We start from the raw sequence: 26964 nt of genomic DNA, 5'->3' as shown, positions 1-26964 counted from the left end.
GTTATAAAGGAAGAATTATGATTTTGGTATTCTGATTTATTTTAAAGTTTCTAGATGAAAAGGTAAATGATAGCATTCTTTTATAAGCTATTCAAATTTGAAACTTAGAAAAAGGCTTACCAGATTTTAGATTTCAGAATACTATGTTTACTTTTTTAACGTGTATTTATTTCAGAAAGAGAGAGAGAGAGAGAGCGAGCATGAGCAGGGGAGGGGCAGAGAGAGAGACCCAGAATCTGAAGCAGGTTCCAGGCTCTGAGCTGTCAGCACAGAACCCGATGCAGGGCTCAAACTCACGAACTGTGAGATCATGACCTGAGCCAAAGTCGGATGCTTAACTGAATGAGCCACCCAGGCACCCCCAGGTTACTTTGTTTAAATGTCACATGGGGGGGTTGCCTGGGTGGCTCAGTCAGTTAAGTGCTCGACACTTGGTTTCAGCTCAAGTCATGATCTCGCGGTTCATGGGTTTGAACCCCACATCAGGCTCCACACTGATGGTGCAGAGCCTGCCTGGAATTCTCTCTCCCTCTCTCTCTTTGCCCCTTTCCAGCTCTTTCTCAAAAATAATAAACTTAAAAAAATACCATATACTATTTTAGTTGGGTATCACAGAATTTATCACCTTACCATAAACTTATTGTCAAATTGTTTCATGCATGTCCCTAGAAAGACTCAACTTTTTGTGGAGAGCAGTCATGTCTCATGCTACTTTTCATCTGTCATGGTACCTAGCATAGCAGGCATACAAACTGACTAATTTGGTATAAATTAAGAGTATATTTTCAGTATCAAGTAGGGCACTAGGTGAATAGCTATTGAATCAATTTGTTTGTATAATCCATCTTGCTGATAATCCATTTTTCCTATTTATTACTTTATAACATACTATATGACACTTCAATATATTAGGGCCTATTATAAACCTGACATTTGTGTAGGATAGTGGGGTAGCAACAAACTGAAGATATAATTTTGACATTTTCCATGACCAAAGAATGCATACAATCTGTTTAGGGAAACAGTTGAAATAGCTAAATGAACCATCCAAAAATATACCTTAGGAATTCAGGCAAGAAATCATATAAGTTGATGTAGGAAAAGTGGAGGAGGTGGAGCTTAGATTAATCCCGGAAGGGTAGAAAAATTTAAATAGCTGCAAATCAAGAAGGATCGTATTAGTAGCAAAGACCTAGAGAACTAGTTTGAGTAGAATAGTAGTAGAGAATGAGGGTGACGGTGGAGGAAATGAGACTATATGCCAATAAGCATTTGCATGCAGTACTCTGAGTAGTAGGAAACTTTTGTAGATTCTTTTTTAATGTTTATTAATTTTTCATCTTTATTAATTTTGAGAGGGCGGGGACAGAGAGAGAGAGAGAGAGAGAGAGAGAGAGAGAGAGAATGAATCCCGAGCAAGGATCTCATGAACTGTGAGATCATGACCTGAGCCAATATCAATAGATCAATAGTCAGATGCTTAACTGACACGAGCCACCCAGACACCCCAAATTTTGTAGTTCTTTAACAAGATAGTAATTAGAGAAAAATGTATTTAAAGAAGATTAGCCTTGATAGCATTGTATAAATGGGTTGTAAATAGAGGAAACTGGAAGTAGGGAGACCAACAAGGTCTCCTTACAAGACAGTTATAACATTATAGAATATAAAAGATGAAATCTTAAATATATGTCAAAGGAAGAAGTGTCTGATCTTAATAGCTGATTTAATGTCACAGATGGAGAGGGTTAAGGTCAAAGATAAAAACACCTCTAAAATTTATGAACTTTAGGGAGTTTGAAAAGAATGATAGTTCAGCAGAAAAGACATACCTGGAAAGGACAGCTGGTTTTGGAAGTGGAGAAATAGTTTATTTATAACATGTTGCATAGGTTATTACAGGTTTGTGGTTAAACCCTTGGTGGTAATAAATTAGGAGGGAACAGTGGAGACAGGATCAGAATCATCTGGAGACCTTTAAAAATACTACTCAGTCAGCCAACATGCAATTTAATTTAGGGGGGAGGTGGATTCCAGTATAATATGCTCCCTCTTTTTGTCCTTGCCATTACCACCTCTGCTACTCTGGTCACCAATAGAGAACAATAACTTTAAATTTGGAAGCAGAGGACTGGAGCTGGAGAGAGATGATCCCCATATACCATACTTTCTTTGTCTTCTTTCTCTTTCTGTGGCCCCTGCCCCTACTTCTTCAACATCCAGTTAAGAAACATTACTGTAGATTTGGGAGCGAGAACTAGGACTTGAGAGAAATTGAGGCTGAAACAGATTTGAAAGTCATCAATATATAGGAAAGGGTTGAATTAATAATCTAACTAAGGTTATAAATTCAGGTAAATGAGCAGAGGACTGAAGCCAAAGTCATTACTGAATCTAAGTTTAAGATTTAAATATTAGAGGGGGCGCCTGGGTGGCGCAGTCGGTTAAGCGTCCGACTTCAGCCAGGTCACGATCTCGCGGTCCGGGAGTTCGAGCCCCGCATCAGGCTCTGTGCTGACGGCTCAGAGCCTGGAGCCTGTTTCCGATTCTGTGTCTCCCTCTCTCTCTGCCCCTCCCCCGTTCATGCTCTGTCTCTCTCTGTCCCAAAAATAAATAAACGTTGAAAAAAAATTAAAAAAAAAAGATTTAAATATTAGAGATATGAAAACTTTTCTTTTTAGCGAAGTATAATGATCTTCATTTTCAAAACTAGTTTTTTACACCATTACTTAATGTTCTAGTAATCTACATAGCAATTAAATATCTTAGGGAAAATGTTTATTTTTATGCCATGTACAGCTTTCTTATTTTTTTAAGATACTGGTGTACATGTGTAGCTTTCTTGTTCTTTTTTTATTGCTTTTTGGAGTGAGGAGAATGAGAGTGGTTACATCTTTCTTTCTTTTTTTTAATTTCCCTAATGACCAATGATGTTAAGCATCTTTTCATGTGCTTATTGGCCTTTTGTGTATCTTCTTTTTTAAGGTTTTATTTAAATTACAGGGGTACCTGGCTGGCTCAGTAGGTTGAGCATCCAACTTCAGCTCAGGTCACAACCTCACGGTTCATGAGTTCGAGCCCCGCGACAGGCTCTGTGCTGACAGCTCAGAGCCTGGATCCTGCTTCGGATTCTGTGTCTCCCTCTCTCTCTGCACCCCCCCCCACTCATGCGCTCTCTCTCTCTCTCTCTCTCTCCCTCTCTCTCTCTCTCTCAAAAATAAATAAACATTAAATTCCAGTTAGTTAATATAGAGTGTAATATTAGTTTCAGGTGTACAAAGCACTTATGAATTTGAAATGGTTCCCTGCTTAGTTTTACTTTCCATTCTTTGTTAAATGTTTGCTTTAAGAGCATATCTTTGGTTTAAAAGAAAATGCTGTCTATCTATTTTCAAATTGCTTTGGTTTGGGAACCCAGCCAGATTAGATAGGACTGAAAAAAAAAAAAAAACTGGTTGGTTTCATTTGCTACAGGTCACCTATCAGTTGGGCTATATATAGTGAGGTACCAGCAGTGCATTTCCTTAATTGATTTACTTTTCTGTTCCTATTTTGACCTATCATGTAGATCCTTAATCATTTGATGATCATGTATTACAAGTCTCAGTTGTTTTCCTAAAAAATTTTATCATATATTCTAAGCTCTGACAAATTATGTGTTACTTTTTGTTTGTTTTAGTTTGAAATGCTTACTGGTACTCTGCCATTTCAAGGTAAAGACAGAAATGAGACCATGAATATGATATTAAAGTAAGTGTAAACAGTTATTTTTTTTTCTTTTGGGAAAAATTCCTTGTTTTCAGTTTCTTGAAACTTGTTTTCAATTGACACAAAAGAACACTTTTTCACACTGTCTTATTTTCTTCTCCTACCATATAAGGGACATTATTTTTCATTGTTAAAACATTCTTTTAAGTTCTTTTTGAGATTTGTCAATTTAAAGTATGTCTAGATTTAAATGAAATTTTCTAAAAATCTTTTTCAGAGCAAAACTCGGAATGCCTCAGTTTCTTAGTGCTGAAGCACAAAGTCTACTAAGGATGTTATTCAAAAGAAATCCAGCAAATAGATTGGGTATTATTTATTGCCTTAACTTTTACAACAATACACTGCCTGTTTGGGGAGGATCATTGTACCTTTATGTTTACTGGCCTAGTTCATTTACTGCTGCTATATATTTATACCTAGGAGTTTGCATTTTGTAAGCACATAGATCCAGTAAACTCTGTTTTGTCCATGATTTAACAATAGTCTAGCTATTCAGAACTTCCGTTTAATATATGTCATTATGTATATCATATGGATTACTTCTTTTGAAATAATTCACAGAATTCTCCCTTATATAGGTAATCTTTTTAGATATTTGAAGGTAATTATTTTGTCCCTTCAAGTATTCTTTGAAATAAATATGTTTCCATAGCCACTCATTATTTGGCCACTTTCTGATAGCCTTTCCCTGGATCCAAATGTGATTATATTATTTAATTTTTGTGTTAAAATTTTAATATCACTTTATTATATTGCACTATGTAATTTGTCTTTGAGATACTAAGCCATAAGTTTAATTGTGACATATATATATATATATATACACACACATATATATATTTTTAGTGATATGTTAAACATTATTTTTATTTGATTTAGAAGGAATTTCATTATTTCATCATACTTTATATGCTTCAGTGTGAGCATCAGTTATGTTTTATTATATTAAATTGAAAAAAAACCCAAAATATCAAATAAGAAATAATAAACATTTCACTGCAAGGAGTATATGAAAGGTGTATTTGTTTGTACAGATAACAGCAGAGAAGCCAGGTAGAAAGATTAAAAATAATTATACCAGTAAAAAATTATTTCCTTTTTTATAGGTTCAGAAGGAGTTGAGGAAATCAAAAGACATCTTTTTTTTGCAAATGTTGACTGGAATGTAAGTTCAGTTGTAACTTCAGTAGAAACTTTGTCACTGAGTGACTTAATATGAATTAACACTGAAGAATAAAATGCTCATATTTGGGCTTTGCTGATAAACTTAATCCTTTTTTTTTTTTTGATATGAGGTTTTTACTTAGAGGCGTAGATGTCATGGCAATTACCTTGAACCAGTAGGTGTGTGGGTGACATTTACTAAATTTTTGTCTCTCATATGTTTTACCTGTTAAGTGTGGTTACTATTTTCCCCTGTTTTAGGTTGGGGAATGTGAAGGAGGAAGAGAAAGAGGTGAGGAGGTGAATGATAAGGCAAATTCTTAAAGAAAATGAATTCTAATTCATTTCTCTTCTTCCTTCATACTCCCCAATCTAAATGTGGTAGATAACCACACTTAACAGGTAAAAAGTCTCTGCACAGTGAAGGAAACAATCAACAAAACTAAAAGGCAATCAACAGAATTGTGGAAGATATTTGTAAATGACATATCTGATAAAGGGCTAATATCCAAAGTCTATAAAGAACTTATAAAACTCAACACCCAAAAAATGAATAATCCAAATAAAAGTGTGCAGAAGACATGAATAGACATTTTTTCAAAGACATCCAGATGGCCAACAGACACATAAAAAGATAATCAACTTCACTCATCATCAGGGAAATACAAATCAAAACTACAGTGAGATTTCACCTCATGCAAGTCAGAATGGCTAAAATTAACAACCCAGGAAACAACAGATTTGGAGAAAGGGGAACCTTCTTATATTGTTGGTGGGAATGCAAATTGGTGCAGCCACTCTGGGAAAACAGTATGGAGGTTCCTCACATAAAGGTACAACTACCCTACCATCCAGAAATTCTACTACTAGGAATTTGCCCAAAGGATAAAAAAAAGAAGGGATAAATGCACCCCAATGTTTACAACAGTATTATTAGCAATAACCAAAGTATGGAAGGAACACAAATGTTCATAAACTGACGAATATAAAAAGAAGTAGTATATATATAGAATAGAATATTACTCAGCCATTAAAAACTAATGAAATCTTGCCATTTGCAATGACATGGATGTAGCTAGAGTGTACTATGCTAAGCAAAATAAGTCAGTCAGAGAAAGATCCCATATGATATCACTCATATGTGGAATTTAAGAAACAAAACAGATGAACATACGGGGAAGAAAAGGCAAACCAAGAAAGAGACTCTTAACTCTAGAGAACAAAATGATAGTGGATGGGGGAATGGGCTAAACAGGTGATGGGCATTAAGGAGGGCACCTGTTATTGTGAGCACGGGGGGTGGTATGTAAGTGATGAATCACTAAATTATATACCTGAAATTAATATTGCACTGTATGTTAACTAGCTGGAATTTAAATAAAAACTTGGAAAAAGTGACTTATTTTTTATAATTATAAAACTGCATAACAGAAGCCGTTAGTATTAATACCCTAAAAGACCACTCAATGGGCACGCTACATGGGAGTCTGCCCTGTTATATGTATGTGCTTCTTTCCCTGGTGTCCTTTTATCCCCGTGTCACTTTTTTTTCCCTTTTTTCTTTTAAACATAATTTATTGTCAGATTGTTTTCCATAAAACACCCAGTGATCATCCCAGCAGGTGCCCTGCTCAATGCCCATCACCCACTTTCCCCTCTCCCCCACCCCCCATCAACCCTCAGCTTGTTCTCAGTATTTAAGTCTTTTATGGTTTGCCTCCCTCCCTCTCTGTAACTTCCCCCGCTTCCCCCTCCCCCATGGTTCTCTGTTAAGTTTCTCAGGATCCACATATGAGTGAAAACATATGGTAACTGTATTTCTTTGCCTGACTTATTTCACTTAGCATAATACTCTCCAGTTCCATCCACATTGCTACAAATGGCCAGATTTAATTCTTTCTCATTGTCAAGTAGTACTCCATTGTATATATAAACCACATCTTCTTTATCCATTCATCCGTTGATGGACACTTAGGCTCTTTCCATAATTTGGCTATTGTTGAAAGTGCTGCTTTAAACATTGGGGTACAAGTGCCCCTATGCATCAGCACTCCTGTATCCCTTGGGTAAATTCCTAGCAGTGCTATTGCTGAGTCATAGGGTAGATCTATTTTTAATTTTTTGAGGAACCTCCACACTGTTTTCCAGAGTGGCTGCACCAGTTTGCATTCCCACCAGCAGTGCAAGAGGATTCCCGTTTCTCCACATCCTCTCCAACATCTATAGTCTCCTGATTTGTTCATTTTAGCCACCCTGACTGGCATGATGTGTTATCTCAGTGTGGTTTTGATTTGTATTTCCCTGATGAGGAGTGACGTTGAACATCTTTTCATGTGTCTTTTGGACATCTGGGTGTCTTCTTTAGAAAAGTGTCTATTCATGTCTTCTGCCCATTTCCTCACTGGTTTAGTATTTTTTTTCTAATGCATATCTACTCTTCCTTTCTTCTTAAGTATACAAACTGCAAATTCCTTTTTTTTCATCATTCTCATATCTAAACAGTTTATGTCCATTGGGTTTAATTTAAATAACAAAAGAATATAATGTTTATTTATTTAAATAAATGAAAATCAAAGTAATTCTCTATTAATATTCCCCCACTGTGTGTCTGTGACCTTTTAAAAAAGTTGCTTTCAAAAAAATGGGAGTAGATTGTATACATTTTAAGATGTTTTAAATGTGTTTCAAAAACATAAATTTTAGGAATTTAAATTTTGGACAAGATTACATTTTTGAATTATATAAGAAGAGTCATAAACAGTGTATTTAATGCATTTTTAATGTAAAAACAAAATATTTTAGGTGAAATATATACTTCTTGAAGATAGTCTACTAATTTTGAAATTCTTGAATGTTGCTAGGTGTTTCTGCATGGTCACATTGTGGTATATTCTGTATGGTTATTTTACTAATGCAAATTCAAGTCAGTTTTTTATATCAAAATTGAATATCATTCCTTGTGAATACAACCTTTGGCATCAGTGCTGTGTTTCCTGGTCTTGTTTCATTGTGTATATTATCTCTCAAATTTTGACAATTTGGTTAATGGGTATCTGAAGCCTGTTAAAATTTTATTTATTAAATTGTGAGCTTCTGTTAAAGACTGTGAATGTTATGTTCTGCTTTCCCTTACAAAATATAATTTTAGAGTGTTAATATGATTTTGCACTACCCTGTTGTTTCTTCTAGAAATTATATAGAAGAGAAGTTCAACCTCCTTTCAAACCGGCTTCTGGAAAACCAGATGATACTTTTTGTTTTGATCCTGAGTTTACTGCAAAAACACCTAAAGGTAACGCATATTTGTTTATATGTAACATCGGGGCTTTCATTCAATTAGATGGTTAAAAAATAAACTAGCTTCTTAGGTAAAAACTAAATGATTTTTAAGTTTGCAGACAATTGATTGCCCTTTATGAAAGTGCATAACTTATATACATCATTGTTGCACATCTTTCAAACAGAGGATTTAAATAGGAAATATCTATCAGGGAAGCAGGGGCTAGAGCAAAGGGTAAATTTTTTTTCTTCCTTCTTTTAAATGTCCTTTCACATGCTAATGAATTATAGGTTAAGGGGTAGGAGGTAGGACATGACATATATAACGGACTCGTAAAATTTATAATTTAATAAGTTCTATTTATAGTAGCATGTATTTCACACGTTCATCCAGCAAATATTGAATGCCAACAAATATTGAAGGTACTAAGCAGTGAAGATGTAGCAGTGAACAGGGAGGCAACAATTACAGTCCATGGGGCTTGCATACTAGCATGAGGAGACAAATAATATACGATTAATCAAACACATGATATACTATGTCTGATGGTAGCATTTAATGGTTTCTTTTATATTTAAAGAAATGCTAACATTTCATATCACATAATTCTGTGTAGTTCTAATTAAATAACATTATTTGGATATTAGATTCTCCTGGTTTACCAGCTAGTGCTAATGCTCATCAACTCTTCAAAGGATTCAGCTTTGTGGCAACTTCTATTGCAGAAGAATATAAAATCACTCCTGTTACAAGTGCAAATGTGTTACCAATTGTTCAGGTAAATTCCACCTAATCAGATTATTCAGTGTAGGGATAACTATTTCTTTCAGTTATTGCTAATGGATTTACAGTAATTTTTAAGTGATTTTTAACTTCTAAATTTATCTCTACGTATAATATGATTTAAAGGTGTCACAATATGTTTTGGAAAAAAAGCAGACAGTAATTAACCTTTAATTATATTTACGTAATCTCCTCTAGCAAGAAAAGTGTAATGGCAGTGTATAAGCTGGTTGATTTATTGTATTGGCTTTGGGGATCTAGAAAACCTAAAATTTAGGATCAGCTCAGAATCTCTTTAAACCTTTTACAAATACTGATAAAACTTCTCTAAAATATTTTTAAAATATTTAAGATTAATGCATATTTAGGAAAGAAGATAAAAAAAGTGAACATATTTCATTCTCCTTAGTATCTTACTTTTTAAAAAAAACAGATAAATGGAAATTCTGGACAATTTGCTGAATTATATGAACTAAAAGAAGATATTGGTGTTGGCTCCTATTCTGTTTGCAAGCGATGCATACATACAGCTACGAACATGGAATTTGCAGTGAAGGTATTATCTGAGTCTAACTCTTTTGTTTGTTTATATATATATATATATAAATTAAAGGTTAACTGACAGACATTTTTCAGTGAAGCAAGTGGAGATAGCAAAGATAAAATAATGAGGAAAAGTCTTAAGATTTAATATTTTCATTTGCATTTCTAAAACTTTATTTTGGAGGAATGGTGTATTCCATGAATGTCTTGTTTTAGTTTTATTTTAATATAATATGTTAAAATTGTTCAATTGTGACAATTACTGTCACATTTGAGTCACATTATCAGTTGGTATAGTTTCAGTTATCTGGAATATAGGAAAGTGTTAAGGAAGGTGTATTTTTTATTGTTAAGTTTCATTATAGGAAATTTTTAAATGTTAAAATAATGCGAAGCAGGCATCATTCTTGAGTTTTAAGTGTTTGCTTAAAATATGAACAAATTAAAATATTTCATTCACTTTTAGGTAAAGAAAATAATTTGGTTTTCTCTGAGATTTTTCTTGACTTATTTCTTAGATCATTGACAAAAGTAAGAGAGACCCTTCAGAAGAAATTGAAATATTGATGCGCTATGGACAACACCCCAACATTATTACTTTAAAGGATGTAGGTATCTAAAATCTATATATCAGATAATAAGATAATGAAGTTATGACTTGGTACTTTATTTTCTTTTTGAAACTTTTCCTGTTTATGGTGTATTCTACTTTTATGCCACAAAATCTCAAAATTCTTAAATTTGCCACTTCAGTTCTTCCCCTCCCCCCCCGTGATTCTATACTCCTACCCTTCTTATACAACATCAAAAAGGAACTATGATGATAGGTGAATGAGAGTGTCTTGATTACTTGAATATATTCTAGCTCATTAACTAGTCAACATTATAGCCAGCACCATTTATTATCCTATAGTACTATAAATATAGAACATATAGGAGATTGGGAAACTGCCAAATTCTAAAACATTTTACTTTCTTGGTTATACAATAAATAGCTATAACATTATGGATTGTTTCTTGAGTGAAATAGTATTATGCATTTTGATTTGTAATCTTTAAGCAGTAGTTTGTTATACACACACACACACACACACACACACACACACACACCCCATATACACTAACATCCCACATGCCCTAGTGAAAGGGTACATGTATTTCTCTTATTTATTTTCCTTGATATACTAGTTGAATTCAATAAATATTTAAGACACCATATCAGATAATGGACTTTGGGAATGATATTTAAAAACAATGTTTACTGCCAGAAGGAAGCTTATTGTTAGTAGGGAACAGAAGTGGCTATAATATAGTCAAAAATAAGATAGATTCCATTTTAGAGGCACAGATTCCTATTGTTCCATTTATATAATTTGATGAAGTACAATTTACAAATTCAAAAGTTAATAAAATTATATGTTTTACATATCTCAAGACTGTAGGAGGTTGTTTATCCAGTTTAATCTTCAGTGTAGTCTGTACTATATTAACAGTAAAGGGGTAATGTCCTTTTTGACCACTAGAGGTTCACTAGAAAAGGAAAGTAAATATAATTTTAACATTTAAGAATTATAATTAAAAATAACATTAATTTTTTTTTTTTAGGTTTATGATGATGGTAGATATGTTTACCTTGTTACGGATTTGATGAAAGGAGGAGAACTACTTGACCGTATTCTCAAAAAAAAGTGTTTCTCAGAACGGGAAGCTAGTGATGTACTGTTTGTAATAATTAAGACAGTTGACTATCTTCATTGTCAAGGAGTAAGTTGTAGTTATATTCTCCCCTTCAATTATAGGACTTATATCTTAATAAAAATATATCTAGGAGATACCACCCAAAATGAATTAATTTTCCTGTAACATGTATTTCTATAGAGGATATCCTAAGAAAACCCATAATGTAGTAAAAGTTATACATTTAGGAAATTGGGTAATACTTTATTAATTCTCTTTACTCTGCTTGTTGCCCTGATTCAAAAGCATATTAGTTTTAAAAGTGGTTTGAATTATATAAATGTATGTAACCTTGACTTTGAAATTATTAAAAAGTCAAACAAAATAATTAGCCAAGGACATGTTGTGAACATTATTCAAATTTTAATGTATCTAACATACAAGGTTCTGGCAGTAAAAGGACTGTATATCTTTTTGGGGGAGGTATAGATGACACACAGTGTTACATTAGTTGCAGTTGTACAACATAGTGATTTAACAACTCTATATATTATGCTGTGCTCACCACAAGTTCAGCTACTGTCTGTCACCATACAGTGCTATTTCATTACCAGTGACTATATTCCCTATGCCATATATTTTATTTCTGTGGCTTACTTATTCCATAACTGGAAGCATGTATCTACCATTCCTCTTCACCCATTTTGCCCATACGACCACCTAATACTATCTAGAAACCACCATTTTGTCTCTGTATTTATAGGTCTGATTCTGCTTTTTGTTATTCATTTTTTTTATATTTCACTTAAGAGTAAAATTATATGGTATTTGTCTTTCCCAGTCTGACTCATTTTACTTAGATAATACCCTCCAGGTCCATCCATGTGGTTGAAAATGGAAAGCTCTAATCTTTTATGGCTGTGTAATAATATCCCATCACACACACATACACGCACACACATATCCTATCTTCTTTATCCATTCACATATGGATGGACATTTAGGTTGCTTCCATATCTTGGGTATTGTAAATAATGCTGCAATAAACACAGGGATGCATATATCTTTTTCAATTAGTATTTGTGTTTTCTTTGTGTAAATACTACTGGTATTATTAGATCATATGGTATTTCCATTTTTCTTTCTTTCTTTTTTTTTTTTTTTGAGGGATCTCCATACTGTTTTCCACACTGGTTGTACCAATTTACTTAACATTCCCATCAACAGTGCACGAGGCTTCCTATTTTCCACATCCTTGCTAACACTTGTTATTACTTGTCTTTTTGATTCTAGCCATTTGATAATTGTAAGGTGGTAACTCACTGTGGTATCGATTTGCATTTCCTGATGATGAAATGCATCTTTTCATGTGTCTGTTGGCCATCTGTATGTCTTCTTTACAAAAATGTTCAGAGGACTATATATCTTGACCCTTGCCAACCCCTCCTCCAAATACAATAGCAAATTTGGATTCTAAACATTTGAAGTATTAGCATATTAAAACTTGTAGTTGAGGAGCAGGCCTGTTATTTTGCTTCCTATGTCTTCATATAGAAAGCAAAGGAATTGAGTTATGAAAAAAAGGTCAACTTTTATTATATACAGCTATACAAGGAAACAAAGTCACAAATCATTTAAAAGTTTCAGTTTGAATCCATCATAATTGTGCAACTATACTTGCTTAAGATGAAAACACTTAAAAAATGGACTATTAAGAATTGGCACAATGAAAATTCTACATAGGGCCTTATTATAATTAAGAAAAATAAGACTACTCAGTGTGTGGTTTAGGAGAGTATATTTTCAATATTTGAAATAAAATGCATAGTGCTAAAGGAATAATTCTATTATAATTTAATTCCTTGATTTTTGTTACCAATACTCTCTAAAAAAAGTGTAATCAGAATTTTTGAGAAGAGTAAAATAACTTTTTTCATTACTATTTTATTTTTTTTTTCAACGTTTATTAATTTTTGGGACAGAGAGAGACAGAGCATGAACGGGGGAGGGGCAGAGAGAGAGGGAGACACAGAATCGGAAACAGGCTCCAGGCTCTGAGCCATCAACCCAGAGCCTGACGCGGGGCTCGAACTCACGGACCGCGAGATCGTGACCTGGCTGAAGTCGGACGCTTAACCGACTGCGCCACCCAGGCGCCCCTTTCATTACTATTTTAATTTATACACTTATTTATTTTTTAATTTAAATTAAATAAGTTAACATACAGTGTAGTATTGGTTTCAGGAATAGAACCCAGTGATTCATTATTTACAAATAACACCCAGTGCTCATCTCAACAAGTGCCCTCCTTAATGCCCATCACCCATTTAGCCCATTCCCCCACCCAACACCCCTCCAGCAACCCTAAGTTTGTTTTCTGTATTTAAGAATCTCTTATGGTTTGCCCCCCTCTCTGCTTTTATCTTATTTTTACTTCCCTTCCCCTATGTCCATCTGTTGTGTTTATTAAATCCCACATGTGAGTGAAATCATATGATATTTGTCTTTCTCTGCTTAACTTATTTCACTAGCATAATAAACTCTAGTTCCATCCACATTGTTGCAAATGACAGGATTTCATTCTTTTTGATTGCTAGATAGTATTCCATTGTATATATATATATACTACATCTTCTTAATCCATTTATCAGTGGATGGACATTTGGGCTCTTTCCATAATTTGGCTATTGTTGATAGCATTGATATAAACGTTGGGGTACATATGCCCCTTTGAATCAGCATTTTTTTATACTTTGGATAAATTCCTGGTCGTGCAATTACTGGGTCATAGGGCAGTTCTATTTTTAATTTTTTGAGGAAACTCCACACTGTTTTCCAGAGTGGTTGCACCAGTTTGCATTCCCACCAACAGTGCAAAAGGGTTCCTTGTACTCCATATCCTCGCCAAAATCTGTTGTTTCCTAAGTTGTTAATTTTAGCCATTCTGACAGGTGTGAAGTGGTGTGTCATCGTGGTTTTGATTTCTACTTCCTGAATGATGAGTGATATTCAAAATCTTCTCAGGTTAGGCATCTGGATGTCTTTGAAAAAGAGTCTATTCATGTCTTCTGCCCATTTATTTATTGTATTATTTGTTTCTTGGGTGTTGAGTTTGACAAGATCCTCATAGATTTTGGATACTCACCCTTTATCTGATATGTCATTTGCATATATCTTCTCCCATTTCATCAGTTGTCTTTTAGTTTTGTTGATTATTTCCTTTACTGTGCAGAATATTTTTATTTTGATGAGGTCCTAATAGTTCATTTTTACTTTTGTTTCCCGTGCCTCTGGAGATGTGTCTAGTAAGAAGTTGCTCCAGCCAAGGTCAAAGAGGTTGTTGCCTGTTTTCTTGTCTAGGATTTTGATGGTTTCCTGTCACACATTTTGAATTTATTTTTGTGCATGGTGTAAGAAAGAAGTCCAGTTTCATTCTTTTACATGTTGCTGTCCAGTTTTCCCAGGACTATTTGCTGAAGATACCATCTTTTTTACATTGGATACTCTTTCCTCCTTTGTCTAAGATTGGTTGTCCATATATTTATGAGTCCATTTCTGGGTTTTCTATTCTGTTCCATTGATCTTTGTGTCTGTTTTTGTGCTAGTACCATACTGTCTTGATGATTAGAGCTCTGTAATACAGCTTGAAGTCCGGAATTGTGATGCCTCCAGCTTTGCTTTTCTTTGTCAACATTACTTTGGCTATTCAGGGTCTTTTCTGGATCCATAAAATTTTAGGATTGTTTCTTGTAACTCTGTGAAGAATGCTGCTGTTATTTCGATAAGGATTGTATTGAATGTGTAGATTGCTTTGGTAGTATAGACATTTTAACAATATGTTTTTCTTCCAATCCATGGACATGGAATGTTCTCCATTTCTTTGTTTCTCCTTCAGTTTCTTTCATAAGCTTTCCAAAGTTTTCAACGAACAGATTTTCTACCTCTTTGGTTAGGTTTATTCCTAGTTATCTTATGGTTTTTGTTGCAATTGTAAATGGGATTGATTTCTTGACTTCTCTTTCTGCTGCTTCAGTACTTGTGTATAGAAATATAACAAACTTCTGTATGTTCATTTTATATCCTGTGACTTTGCTGAATTCGCATATCAGTTCTAGCAGATTTTTCGTTGGGTCTTTTAGATTTGCCATGTAGAGTATCATGTCATCTGTGAAGAGTGAAAGTTTTACTTCTTCTTTGCCAATTTGTATGCCTTTTATTGCTTTTTGTTATCTGATTGCTGATGCTAGGGTTCCCAGTACTATGTTGGACAACAATGGTGAGAGTGAACATCCCATTGTCGTTTTCCTGACAGTTTTTCCCCATTTGGGATGATATTAGCTATGGGCCTTGCATATATGACTTTTATGATGTTGAGGTATATTTCCTTCTATCCCTACTTTCTTCAGGGTTTTTATCAAGAAAGGATGCTACATTTTGTCAAATGCTTTTTCTTCATCTATTGAAAGGATCTTATGGTTCTTATTCTTTCTTTTATTAATGTGTTTTATCAAATTGATTGAGTTACAAATATTAAATGAGCCCTAAAGCCCAGAAATAAATTCCACTTAATCATGGTGAATAATCCTTTTAATGTACTATTGAATTTGATTTCCTAATATCTTGTTGAGAATTTTTACATCCACGTTTATCAGGGATATTGGCCTGTAATTCTCCTTTTTAGAGAAGTCTTTGACTGGTTTTGGAATCAAGGTAATGCTGGCTTCATAGGATGAGTTTGGAAGCTTTCCTTCCATTTCTATTTTTTGGAAAATTTGAGAATATGTATTAACTCTGCTTTACATGTCTGGTAGAATTCTCCTGGGAAACCATCTGGCCCAGGACTCTTATTTTGTTGGGACATTCTTGATAACTGATTCAATTTCTTTGCTGCTTATTGGCCTATTCAAATTTTCTGTTTCTTCCTGATTGAGGTTTGGTAGTGTGTGACTGTCTAGGAATTTGTGCATTTCGTCCAGATTGTCCAGTTTTTGGCATATAATATTTCATAGTATTCTCTTATAATTGTTTGTATTTCTTGGTGTTGGTTGTGATCTGTCCTGTTCCATATGTGATTTGGCCTATTTGGATCCTCTCTTTTTTTTTTTTTTCTTTTTGAGAAGTCTAGCTAAGGGTTTATCAGTTTTGTTTATTCTTTCAAAAAACCAACTTTCAGTTTCATTGATCTGTTCTACCATGTTTTTTTTGTTTGTTTGTTTGTTTGTTTGTTTGTTTATATATCATGTATTTCTGCATTAATCTTTATTATTTCCCTTATTTTGCTGCCTTTTTTGCTTTACTTACTGCTCCTTTTCTAGGTACTTTAGGTGTAAGGTTAGGATGTGTATTTGGAACCTTTCTTGCTTTTTCAGATAGGCCTGAATTGCAATGTACTTTCCTCTTAGAACTGCCTTTGCTGCATCGCAAGTGGTTTGGACTGTCATGTTTTTCTTTTCATTTGCTTTCATGTACTTTTTATTTCATCTTTAATTTCTTGGCTCACCCATTCATTCTTTAGTAGGATGTTCTTTAACCTCCACATATTTGAGAGCTTTCCAAATTTTTTCTTGTGGTTGACTTGAATTTTCATAACGTTGAGATCTGAAAAAAATGTATGGTATGATCTCAATCTTTTGTACCTGTTGAGGGCTGATTTGTGACGCATTATGTGATCTATTCTCAAGAACATTTCATATGCACCAAAAAGAATGTGTACTCTGCTGCTTTAGGATGAAATGTTGTGAATATATTTGTTAAGTTCATCCGATACACTATGTCATTCAAATCCATTGTTTCCTCTTTGCTTTTCTGCTTAGATGATCTCTCCTTTCCTATAAGTGGGGTATTAAAGTCTTCTACTATTATGGTGTTACTATCAATGAATTTCTCTATGTTTATTACTAATAGATTTACATATTCATGTTCTTCCAACTTGGGGGCATAAATATTTACAATTGTTTGATATTTTTGATGGACAAGCCACTTAAATATTATATAATGCCCATCTTAACTTCTTGCTACAGTCTTTGCTTTAAAATATAGTTGTATGGTAACCTGGGTGGCTCAGTCAGTAAGTGTCCGACTTCGGCTCAGGTCATGATCTTGCGGTTCATGAGTTTGAGCACTGCATTGGACTCTGTGCTGACATCTTAGAGTCTGGAACCTGCTTCGGATTTTGTGTGTGTCTCTCTCTCTATGCTCCTCCCCCACTCACACTCTGTCTCTCTCTCAAAAATAAATAAGCATTAAAAAATTATAAATAAATAAATAAATAAATAAATAAATAAACAAATAAAATCTAGATTGTATGATATAAGTGTGGCTACTTCGGCTTTCCTTTGACATACATTAGCATGATAGATGGTTCTCCATCCCCTCACTTTCACTCTGCAGGTGTCCTCAGGTTCCTTCACAGCAGTATATAGATGTATCTTGTTTTTTTTAATCTGTTCTGATACCCTATACCTTTTGATTGGAGCATTTAGTCCATTTACATTCAGAGTGATTATTGAAATATATGAATTTAGTGTTATTGTGTTATCTTTAGATTTCATGTTTCTGGTGATGTTGTCTGGCCCTTTGTAGTCTTTGCTGCTTTGGTCTTTTTTTTTTTTTCTCAAAGAGTCCTCCTTAAAATTTCTTGAAGGGTTGTTTTAGTAGTCATGAACTCTCATATTTTTTCTTTGTCTGGGAAATTCTTTATCTCTCCTTCTATTCTGAATGACAGCCTTGTTGGATCAATGATTCTTGGCTCCATATTTTTCTTATTCAGCATATTGAATATTTCCTGCCACTCCCTTCTGGCATGCCAAGTTTTAGTGGACAAGTCTGCTGCTAACCTTATGTGTCTACCCTTGTAGGTTAAGGACCATTTGTTCCTAGCTGCTTTCAGAATTTTCTCTTTATCCTTGTATTTTGCAAGTTTAACTATGATATGTTGTGATGTTGACCTGTTTTTGTTGATCTTGAAGGGAGTTCTCTGTAACTCTTGGACTTGAATGCCTGTTTCCTTCCCCAGATTGGGAAGTTCTCAGCTATAATTTGTTCATATAAAACTTTTGTCCCTGTTTCGTGCTCTTCTTCTTCTGAGACTCCTATGTTATGGGTATTGTTTCGTTTCATGGAATCACTTAGTTCTATAATTCTCCCCTCATGATCTAGCAATTTCTTTTCCTTATTCTTTTCAACTTCATTATTTTCCATAATTTTATCTTCTATTTCACCTATTGTCTCCCCTGCTTCTTTTATCCTCACTGTCACTGTATCTAGTTTCTTTTTCATCTCACCTATAGCATTTTAAAATTCATCCTGACTAGTTCTTAAGTCTGTGATCCACAGCAAGGGTCTCTCTTGTGTGTATTATGCTTTTTTCAAGCTCAACTAGCAGTCTTATGATTGTTGTTCTAAATTCTTCTTCATATAAATTGTTTATATGTGTTTTGAGCAAGTCCTGGCTGTGATTTCTTCTTGACCTTTCTTTTGGGGAGAATTCCTCCATCCTCTCATTTTGGCTAAGTTTCTGTTTTTGTGTGTTTTAAAAGCTTGTTATGTTTCCTGCACCTGACAGTACTACTAAATGAAAAATTGGTCACACACTGTCCAGGGACTGGCATTTCAGCAAGTGTTTCTGGTTTACAATGTTGGCACTCTGCTGTTTCGTTTTTGCTGTTTTTTCCCAGTAGTCAGTCCTCTGCAGAGATCCTCCTGCCTTGCAGTAGTGGAGTGTTGGGCCTTTACCCAGGTGTGCTTTGATTTGTTTGTTGAAGGAACTGTGGGAGGAAAAAAAGGTGTCAGTAGCTTGATCCCATAAAAAAAGAAAAAGAGGGGCGCCTGGGTGGCTCAGTTGGTTAAGCGTCCGACTTTGGCTCAGGTCATGATCTCGCGGTCTGTGAGTTCAAGCCCCGCATCAGACTCTGTGCTGACAGCTCAGAGCCTGGAGCCTGTTTCAGATTCTGTGTCTCCCTCTCTCTCTGGCCCTCCTCCGTTCATGCTCTGTCTCTCTCTGTCTCAAAAATAAATAAACGTTTAAAAAAAGAAAAAAAGAAAAAGAAAGGGAACACACACACACGCACACGCACATACAAAACAAACAGAGAATCAAAAAAACTACAAAGCTGATTCCAAGGAAAAAGAAAGAAAAAAGTAGAAGGAAAGAGAAAAGTAGGAAAAAGAAAAGAATAAAAAAAGTCTGATCCAAGGAAAAATAGAAGATTAAATGACAAAAAAAAAAAAAAATCAGGTATTATGAGCCTGATTACAAAAGAAAAAAAGAAGGAGGAAAAAAGAAACAAAAAGAGTTCTCTCTTGGTGCCTGAAAGGTGTTAGCTATGCTGGTCTGGAAGAGAGGCCAGCTGCACTGGCTTGGAATCAGTCTTGCCCCAGTAAATAAGCAGTTACTAGGCACAGAGGTGAAGGGTTTGGTGAAATTGGGGCCCGCCTCCACTAGGGGTCACTGTGTTGCTCTCTGAAATCTCACCATGTTGGTTTTAGTGGGGAAAATGGCACCACACCAATCTCTTGTCTCCAGAGCGGGGATCTTAACCCTCACTATACAGGAAGCCTTCAGAGAATAGCGATGGCAGTAAGTTTTCCCTGTGCCACAACTATCCCGTGCCTCTCCTTGGTTCATGGCTGGGATTCAAAACCCAAACTCTTAAAGACCTGGCAAGGTGTGGATCTGCTCCCGTCCTCTGGAGTAGAGCCTCTCCACCCTGCTGATAAAAGGCTTTTGGCTGGCACCTGCAGGGTCTTTTGTCCTTGGGGAGGCAACAAACCTTCTTCCATAAGTACTCCAGGAAGGGGACTGTTCTTTCCCAGTGCACACCATAAATATCTACATGTTATGCACTCCAGGGCCAGATCCTTCCTCCCCAGGACCATGAGCCATGGCTCCACTCTGGAGAAAGTCGCATACTTCCAAAACTTCAGAGTTTGAACTCCAAAAGCTGTTTGCAAAACCGAACTGGGACACTCATTACTTCTTGCTTCCCAATCCATGGTCCAGAGAGATTTTCCTCTTGTGCTAATGTGATGCCACACTTTCTCAACCCTTCTCTCTGTCTCTCCCCTTTGTCTCTCCAGAAAGGGTTTCCTCCCCTCTACGACTCTTATTTTTTCTGTCCCCCAAATCACCTCCATGCATCTTGCATTTGCCAAGCTGTCTCCCTCCAACTATGGAGATACTTCTGCCACTCTGCAGATCTATTTCTTGGGTACTCCAAGTAATCTGACCTCATTACAGCTGTGTTTGAGGGACAATGAAAGGCCAGGGTCCCCCTACTTCTCCACCATCCTGATCACTCCTCCCTTTTATTTTAGAAACCTTCAGGTTCTTACATCAATTAAATAACTTGACAGGCATATATTGAACATTTCTTCATGCCAGGCATTGTAAAAGGTATTGCAGATTCAAGCATGAGTAAGACTTGGTCCTTATCTTTAAGTAACTTTTAGTGTAGTGAAATGCTGATCAAATATAGGACTAGAATAAATGAAGTGTATAGTATTAGTAAGAAAATCATCACATAAGGAAGTTTAGAAAATTTTCCATTTCCAGCATTTCATTTTGTTCTCATTGTTTCTGTTTTTCTTCTTGAGACTTTCATTCAATGAAAGCATGTTTTTGTTTTACTTCATTGATGTAATTATAATAGCCATTTTATGTTTTTTTTATATATATATATGAAATTTATTGACAAATTGGTTTCCATACAACACCCAGTGCTCATCCCAAAAGGTGCCCTCCTCAATACCCATCACCCAACCTCCCCTCCCTCCCACCCCCCATCAACCCTCAGTTTGTTCTCAGTTTTTAACAGTCTCTTATATTTTGGCTCTCTCCCACTCTAACCTCTTTTTTTTTTTCTTCCATCCCCCATGGGTTCCTGTTAACTTTCTCAGGATCCACATAAGAGTGAAACCATATGGTATCTGTCTTTCTCTGTATGGCTTATTTCACTTAGCATCACACTCTCCAGTTCCATCCACGTTGCTACAAAAGGCCATATTTCATTTTTTCTCATTGCCACGTAGTATTCCATTGTGTATATAAACCACAATTTCTTTATGCATTCATCAGTTGATGGACATTTAGGCTCTTTCCATAATTTGGCTATTGTTGAGAGTGCTGCTATGAACATTGGGGTACAAGTGCCCCTATGCATCAGTACTCCTGTATCCCTTGGATAAATTCCTAGCAGTGCTATTGCTGGGTCATAGGGTAGGTCTATTTTTAATTTTCTGAGGAACCTCCACACTGCTTTCCAGAGCGGCTGCACCAATTTGCATCCCCACCAACAGTGCAAGAGGGTTCCCGTTTCTCCACATCCTCTCCAGCATCTATAGTCTCCTGATTTGTTCATTTTGGCCACTCTGACTGGCGTGAGGTGATACCTGAGTGTGGTTTTGATTTGTATTTCCTTGATAAGGAGCGACGCTGAACATCTTTTCATGTGCCTGTTGGCCATCTGGATGTCTTCTTTAGAGAAGTGTCTATTCATGTTTTCTGCCCATTTCTTCACTGGGTTATTTGTTTTTCGGGTGTGGAGTTTGGTGAGCTCTTTATAGATTTTAGATACTAGCCCTTTCTCCGATATGTCATTTGCAAATATCTTTTCCCATTCCGTTGGTTGCCTTTTAGTTTTGTTGGTTGTTTCCTTTGCTGCGCAGAAGCTTTTTATCTTCATAAGGTCCCAGTAATTCACTTTTGCTTTTAATTCCCTTGCCTTTGGGGATGTGTCGAGTAAGAGATTGCTACGGCTGAGGTCAGAGAGGTCTTTTCCTGCTTTCTCCTCTAAGGTTTTGATGGTTTCCTGTCTCACATTTAGGTCCTTTATCCATTTTGAGTTTATTTTTGTGAATGGTGTGAGAAAGTGGTCTAGTTTCAACCTTCTGCATGTTGCTGTCCAGTTCTCCCAGCACCATTTGTTAAAGAGGCTGTCTTTTTTCCATTGGATGTTCTTTCCTGCTTTGTCAAAGATGAGTTGGCCATACTTTCGTGGGTCTAGTTCTGGGGTTTCTATTCTATTCCATTGGTCTGTGTGTCTGTTTTTGTGCCAATACCATGCTGTCTTGATGATGACAGCTTTGTAGTAGAGGCTGAAGTCTGGGATTGTGATGCCTCCTGCTTTGGTCTTCTTCTTCAAAATTCCTTTGGCTATTCAGGGCCTTTTGTGGTTCCATAGGAATTTTAGGATTGCTTGTTCTAGTTTCGAGAAGAATGCTGGTGCAATTTTGATTGGGATTGCATTGAATGTGTAGATAGCTTTGGGTAGTATTGACATTTTGACAATATTTATTCTTCCAATCCATGAGCAGGGAATGTCTTTCCATTTCTTTAAATCTTCTTCAATTACCTTCATAAGCTTTCTATAGTTTTCAGCATACAGATCCTTTACATCTTTGGTTAGATTTATTCCTAGGTATTTTATGCTTCTTGGTGCAATTGTGAATGGGATCATTTTCTTTATTTGTCTTTCTGTTGCTTCATTGTTAGTGTATAAGAATGCAACTGATTTCTGTACATTAATTTTGTATCCTGCAACATTGCTGAATTCATGTATCAGTTCTAGCAGACTTTTGGTGGAGTCTATCGGATTTTCCATGTATAATATCATGTCATCTGCAAAAAGCGAAAGCTTGACTTCATCTTTGCCAATTTTGATGCCTTTGATTTCCTTTTGTTGTCTGATTGCTGATGCTAGCACTTCCAGCACTATGTTAAACAACAGCAGTGAGAGTGGGCATCCCTGTCGTGTTCCTGATCTCAGGGAAAAAGCTCTCAGTTTTTCCCCGTTGAGGATGATGTTAGCTGTGGGCTTTCCATAAATGGCTTTGATGATCATTAAGTATGTTCCTTCTATCCCAACTTTCTCAAGGGTTTTTATTAAGAAAGGGTGCTGGATTTTGTCAAAGGCCTTTTCTGCATTGATTGACAGGATCATATGGTTCTTCTCTTTTTTTTTGTTAAGGTGATGTATCACATTGATTGATTTGCGAATGTTGAACCAGCCCTGCATCCCAGGAATGAATCCCACTTGATCATGGTGAATAATTCTTTTTATATGCTGTTGAATTCAATTTGCTAGTATCTTATTGAGAATTTTGCATCCATCTTCATCAGGGATATTGGCCTGTAGTTCTCTGTTTTTACTGGGTCTCTGTCTGGTTTAGGAATCAAAGTAATACTGGCTTCATAGAATGAGTCTGGAAGTTTTCCTTCCCTTTCTATTTCTTGGAATAGCTTGAGAAGGATAGGTATTATCTCTGCTTTAAACGTCTGGTAGAACTCCCCTGGGAAGCCATCTGGTCCTGGACTCTTATTTGTTGGGAGATTTTTGATAACCGATTCAATTTCTTCACTGGTTATGGGTCTGTTCAAGCTTTCTCTTTCCTCCTGATTGAGTTTTGGAAGAGTGTGGGTGTTCAGGAATTTGTCCATTTCTTCCAGGTTGTCCAATTTGTTGGCATATTATTTTCCATAGTATTCCCTGATAATTGTTTGTATCTCTGAGGGATTGGTTGTAATAATTCCATTTTCATTCATGATTTTATCTATTTGGGTCATCTCCCTTTTCTTTTTGAGAAGCCTGGCTAGAGGTTTGTCAATTTTGTTTATTTTTTCAAAAAACCAACTCTTGGTTTCGTTGATCTGCTCTACAGTTTTTTTAGATTCCATATTGTTTATTTTTGCTCTGATCTTTATTATTTCTCTTCTTCTGCTGGGTTTGGGGTGTCTTTGCTGTTCTGCTTCTATTTCCTTTAGGTGTGCTGTTAGATTTTGTATTTGGGATTTGTTTTGTTTCTTGAGATAGGCCTGGATTGCAATGTATTTTCCTCTCAGGACTGCCTTCGCTGCGTCCCAAAGCCTTTGGATTGTTGTATTTTCATTTTCGTTTGTTTCCATATATTTTTTGATTTCTTCTCTAATTGCCTGGTTGACCCACTCATTCGTTAGTAGGGTGTTCTTTAACCTCCATGCTTTTGGAGGTTTTCCAGACTTTTTCCTGTGGTTGATTTCAAGCTTCATAGCATTGTGGTCTGAAAGTATGCATGGTATAATTTCAATTCTTGTAAACTTATGAAGGGCTGTTTTGTGACCCAGTATATGATCTATCTTGGAGAATGTTCCATGTGCACTCGAGAAGAAAGTATATTCTGTTGCTTTGGGATGCAGAGTTCTAAATATATCTGACAAGTCTATGTGATCCAATGTGTCATTCAGGGCCCTTGTTTCTTTATTGACCGTGTGTCTAGATGATCTATCCATTTCTGTAAGTGGGGTGTTAAAGTCCCCTGCAATTACCACATTCTTATCAATAAGGTTGCTTCTGTTTATGAGTAGTTGTTTTATATATTTGGGGGCTCCGGTATTCGGCGCATAGACATTTATAATTGTTAGCTCTTCCTGATGGATAGACCCTGTAACTATTATATAATGTCCTTCTTCATCTCTTGTTACAGCCTTTAATTTAAAGTCTAGTTTGTCTGATATAAGTATGGCTACTCCAGCTTTCTTTTGGCTTCCAGTAGCATGATAAATAGTTCTCCATCCCCTCACTCTCAATCTAAAAGTGTCCTCAGGTCTAAAATGAGTCTCTTGTAGACAGCAAATAGATGGGTCTTGTTTTTTTTATCCATTCTGATACCCTATGTCTTTTGGTTGGCGCATTTAATCCATTTACATTCAGTGTTATTATAGAAAGATACGGGTTTAGAGTCATTGTGATGTCTGCATGTTTTATGCTTGTAGTGATGTGTCTGGTACTTTGTCTCACAGGGTCCCCCTTAGGATCTCTTGTAGGGCTGGTTTAGTGGTGACAAATTCCTTCAGTTTTTGTTTGTTTGGGAAGACCTTTATCTCTCCTTCTATTCTAAATGACAGACTTGCTGGATAAAGGATTCTGGGCTGCATATTTTTTCTGTCTAGCACACTGAAAATCTCGTGCCAATTCTTTCTGGCCTGCCAAGTTTCAAAAGAGAGATCAGTCACGAGTCTTATAGGTCTCCCTTTATATGTGAGGGCACGTTTATCCCTTGCTGCTTTCAGAATTTTCTCTTTATCCTTGTATTTTGCCAGTTTCACTATGATATGTCGTGCAGAAGATCGATTCAAGTTCCGTCTGAAGGGAGTTCTCTGTGCCTCTTGGATTTCAATGCCTTTTTCCTTCCCCAGTTCAGGGAAGTTCTCAGCTATTATTTCTTCAAGCACCCCTTCAGCACCTTTCCCTCTCTCTTCCTCCTCTGGGATACCAATTATGCGTATATTATTTCTTTTTAGTGTATCACTTAGTTCTCTAATTTTCCCCTCATACTCCTGGATTTTTTATCTCTCTTTTTCTCAGCTTCCTCTTTTTCCATAACTTTATCTTCTAGTTCACCTATTCTCTCCTCTGCCTCTTCCATCCGAGCCGTGGTGGTTTCCATTTTGTTTTGCATTTCATTTAAAGCGTTTTTCAGCTCCTCGTGACTGTTCCTTAGTCCCTTGGTCTCTGTAGCAAGAGATTCTCTGCTGTCCTGTATACTGTTTTCAAGCCCAGTGATTAATTTTATGACTATTATTCTAAATTGACTTTCTGTTATATTATTTAAATCCTTTTTGATCAGCTCATTAGCTGTTGTTATTTCCTGGAGATTCTTCTGAGGGGAATTCTTCCACTTGGTCATTTTGGATAGTCCCTGGTGTGGTGAGGACCTGCAGGGCACTTCCCCTGTGCTGTGGTGTATAACTGGAGTTTGTGGGCGGGGCCGCAGTCCGACCTGATGTCTGCCCCCAGCCCACCGCTGGGGCCACAGTCAGACTTGTGTGTGCCTCCTCTTCCCCTCTCCTAGGGGCGGGATTCACTGTTGGGTGGCGTGGCCCATCTGGGCTACTTGCACCCTGCCAGGCTTGTGATGCTGGGGATCTGGCGTATTAGCTGGGGTGGGTAGGCAAGGTGCATGGCGGCAGGGGGGGCAGGCTTAGCTCGCTTCTCCTTAGGTGATCCACTTGAGGAGGGGCCCTGTGGCAGCCGGAGGGAGTCAGATCCGCTGCGGGAGGTTTGGCTCCGCAGAAGCACAGAGTTGGGTGTTTGCGCGGAGTGTGCAATTTCCCTGGCAGGAACCGCGGAGCGAGCAATTTCCCTGGCAGGAACCGGTTCCCTTTGGGATTCTGGCTGGGGGATGGCCGGGGGAGATGGCGCTGGCGAGCGCCTTTGTTCCCCAGGAAACTGAGCTCTGTCGTCCGGGGGCTCCGCAGCTCTCCCTCCCTTTGTCCTCCAGCCTTCCCGCATTCCGAGCAGAGCTGTTAACTTATGACCTCCCAGAGGCTAAGTCGCGCTTGCTGTCGGAACACAGTCCGTCAGGCCCCTCTGCTTTTGCCAGCCAGACTCGGGAGCTCTGCTTGGCCGGCGAGCCGCCCCTCCGCCCCAGCTCCCTCCCGCCAGTCAGTGGAGTGCGCACCGCCTCGCTGCCCTTCCTACTCTCTTCCGTGGGCCTCTCGTCTGCACTTGGGTCTGGCGACTCTGTTCTGCTAATCCTCTGGCGGTTTTCTGTGTTATTTAGGCAGGTGTAGGTGGAATCTAAGTGATCAGCAGGACGCGCGGTGAGCCCAGAGTCCTCCTACGCCGCCATCTTCCCTCCAGCCATTTTATGTTTTAATTTTTTAATGTTTTGTGAATTTTGAATAATTCATTTTATTGAGATACAATTGACATATAACATTATGTAAGTTTAAGGTGTACATCATATTGATTTGATACATTTATGTACTGCAA

The 26964-nt window shown here is 36.7% G+C and overlaps 1 protein-coding gene across 1 annotated transcript in view; it reads left to right on the top strand.

Moving 5' to 3' along the window:
- Positions 1 to 26964, top strand: part of RPS6KA6 (ribosomal protein S6 kinase A6) — a 198131-nt gene that overhangs the window by 124583 nt on the left and 46584 nt on the right. The window contains exons 10-17 of the mRNA XM_030306020.1: positions 3680 to 3750; positions 3986 to 4074; positions 4875 to 4933; positions 8122 to 8224; positions 8860 to 8990; positions 9429 to 9551; positions 10057 to 10146; positions 11144 to 11302. Coding sequence (XP_030161880.1) covers positions 3680 to 3750; positions 3986 to 4074; positions 4875 to 4933; positions 8122 to 8224; positions 8860 to 8990; positions 9429 to 9551; positions 10057 to 10146; positions 11144 to 11302 — 825 coding nt within the window. The remainder of the gene's footprint in view (positions 1 to 3679; positions 3751 to 3985; positions 4075 to 4874; positions 4934 to 8121; positions 8225 to 8859; positions 8991 to 9428; positions 9552 to 10056; positions 10147 to 11143; positions 11303 to 26964) is intronic.

Source organism: Lynx canadensis, chromosome X (assembly GCF_007474595.2).
Source record: "Lynx canadensis isolate LIC74 chromosome X, mLynCan4.pri.v2, whole genome shotgun sequence".
In the NCBI taxonomy this organism is placed as follows: Eukaryota; Metazoa; Chordata; class Mammalia; order Carnivora; family Felidae; genus Lynx; species Lynx canadensis.
Note: the sequence above shows the minus strand (reverse complement) of the source record. Positions and strands in the feature narration are given on the sequence as shown.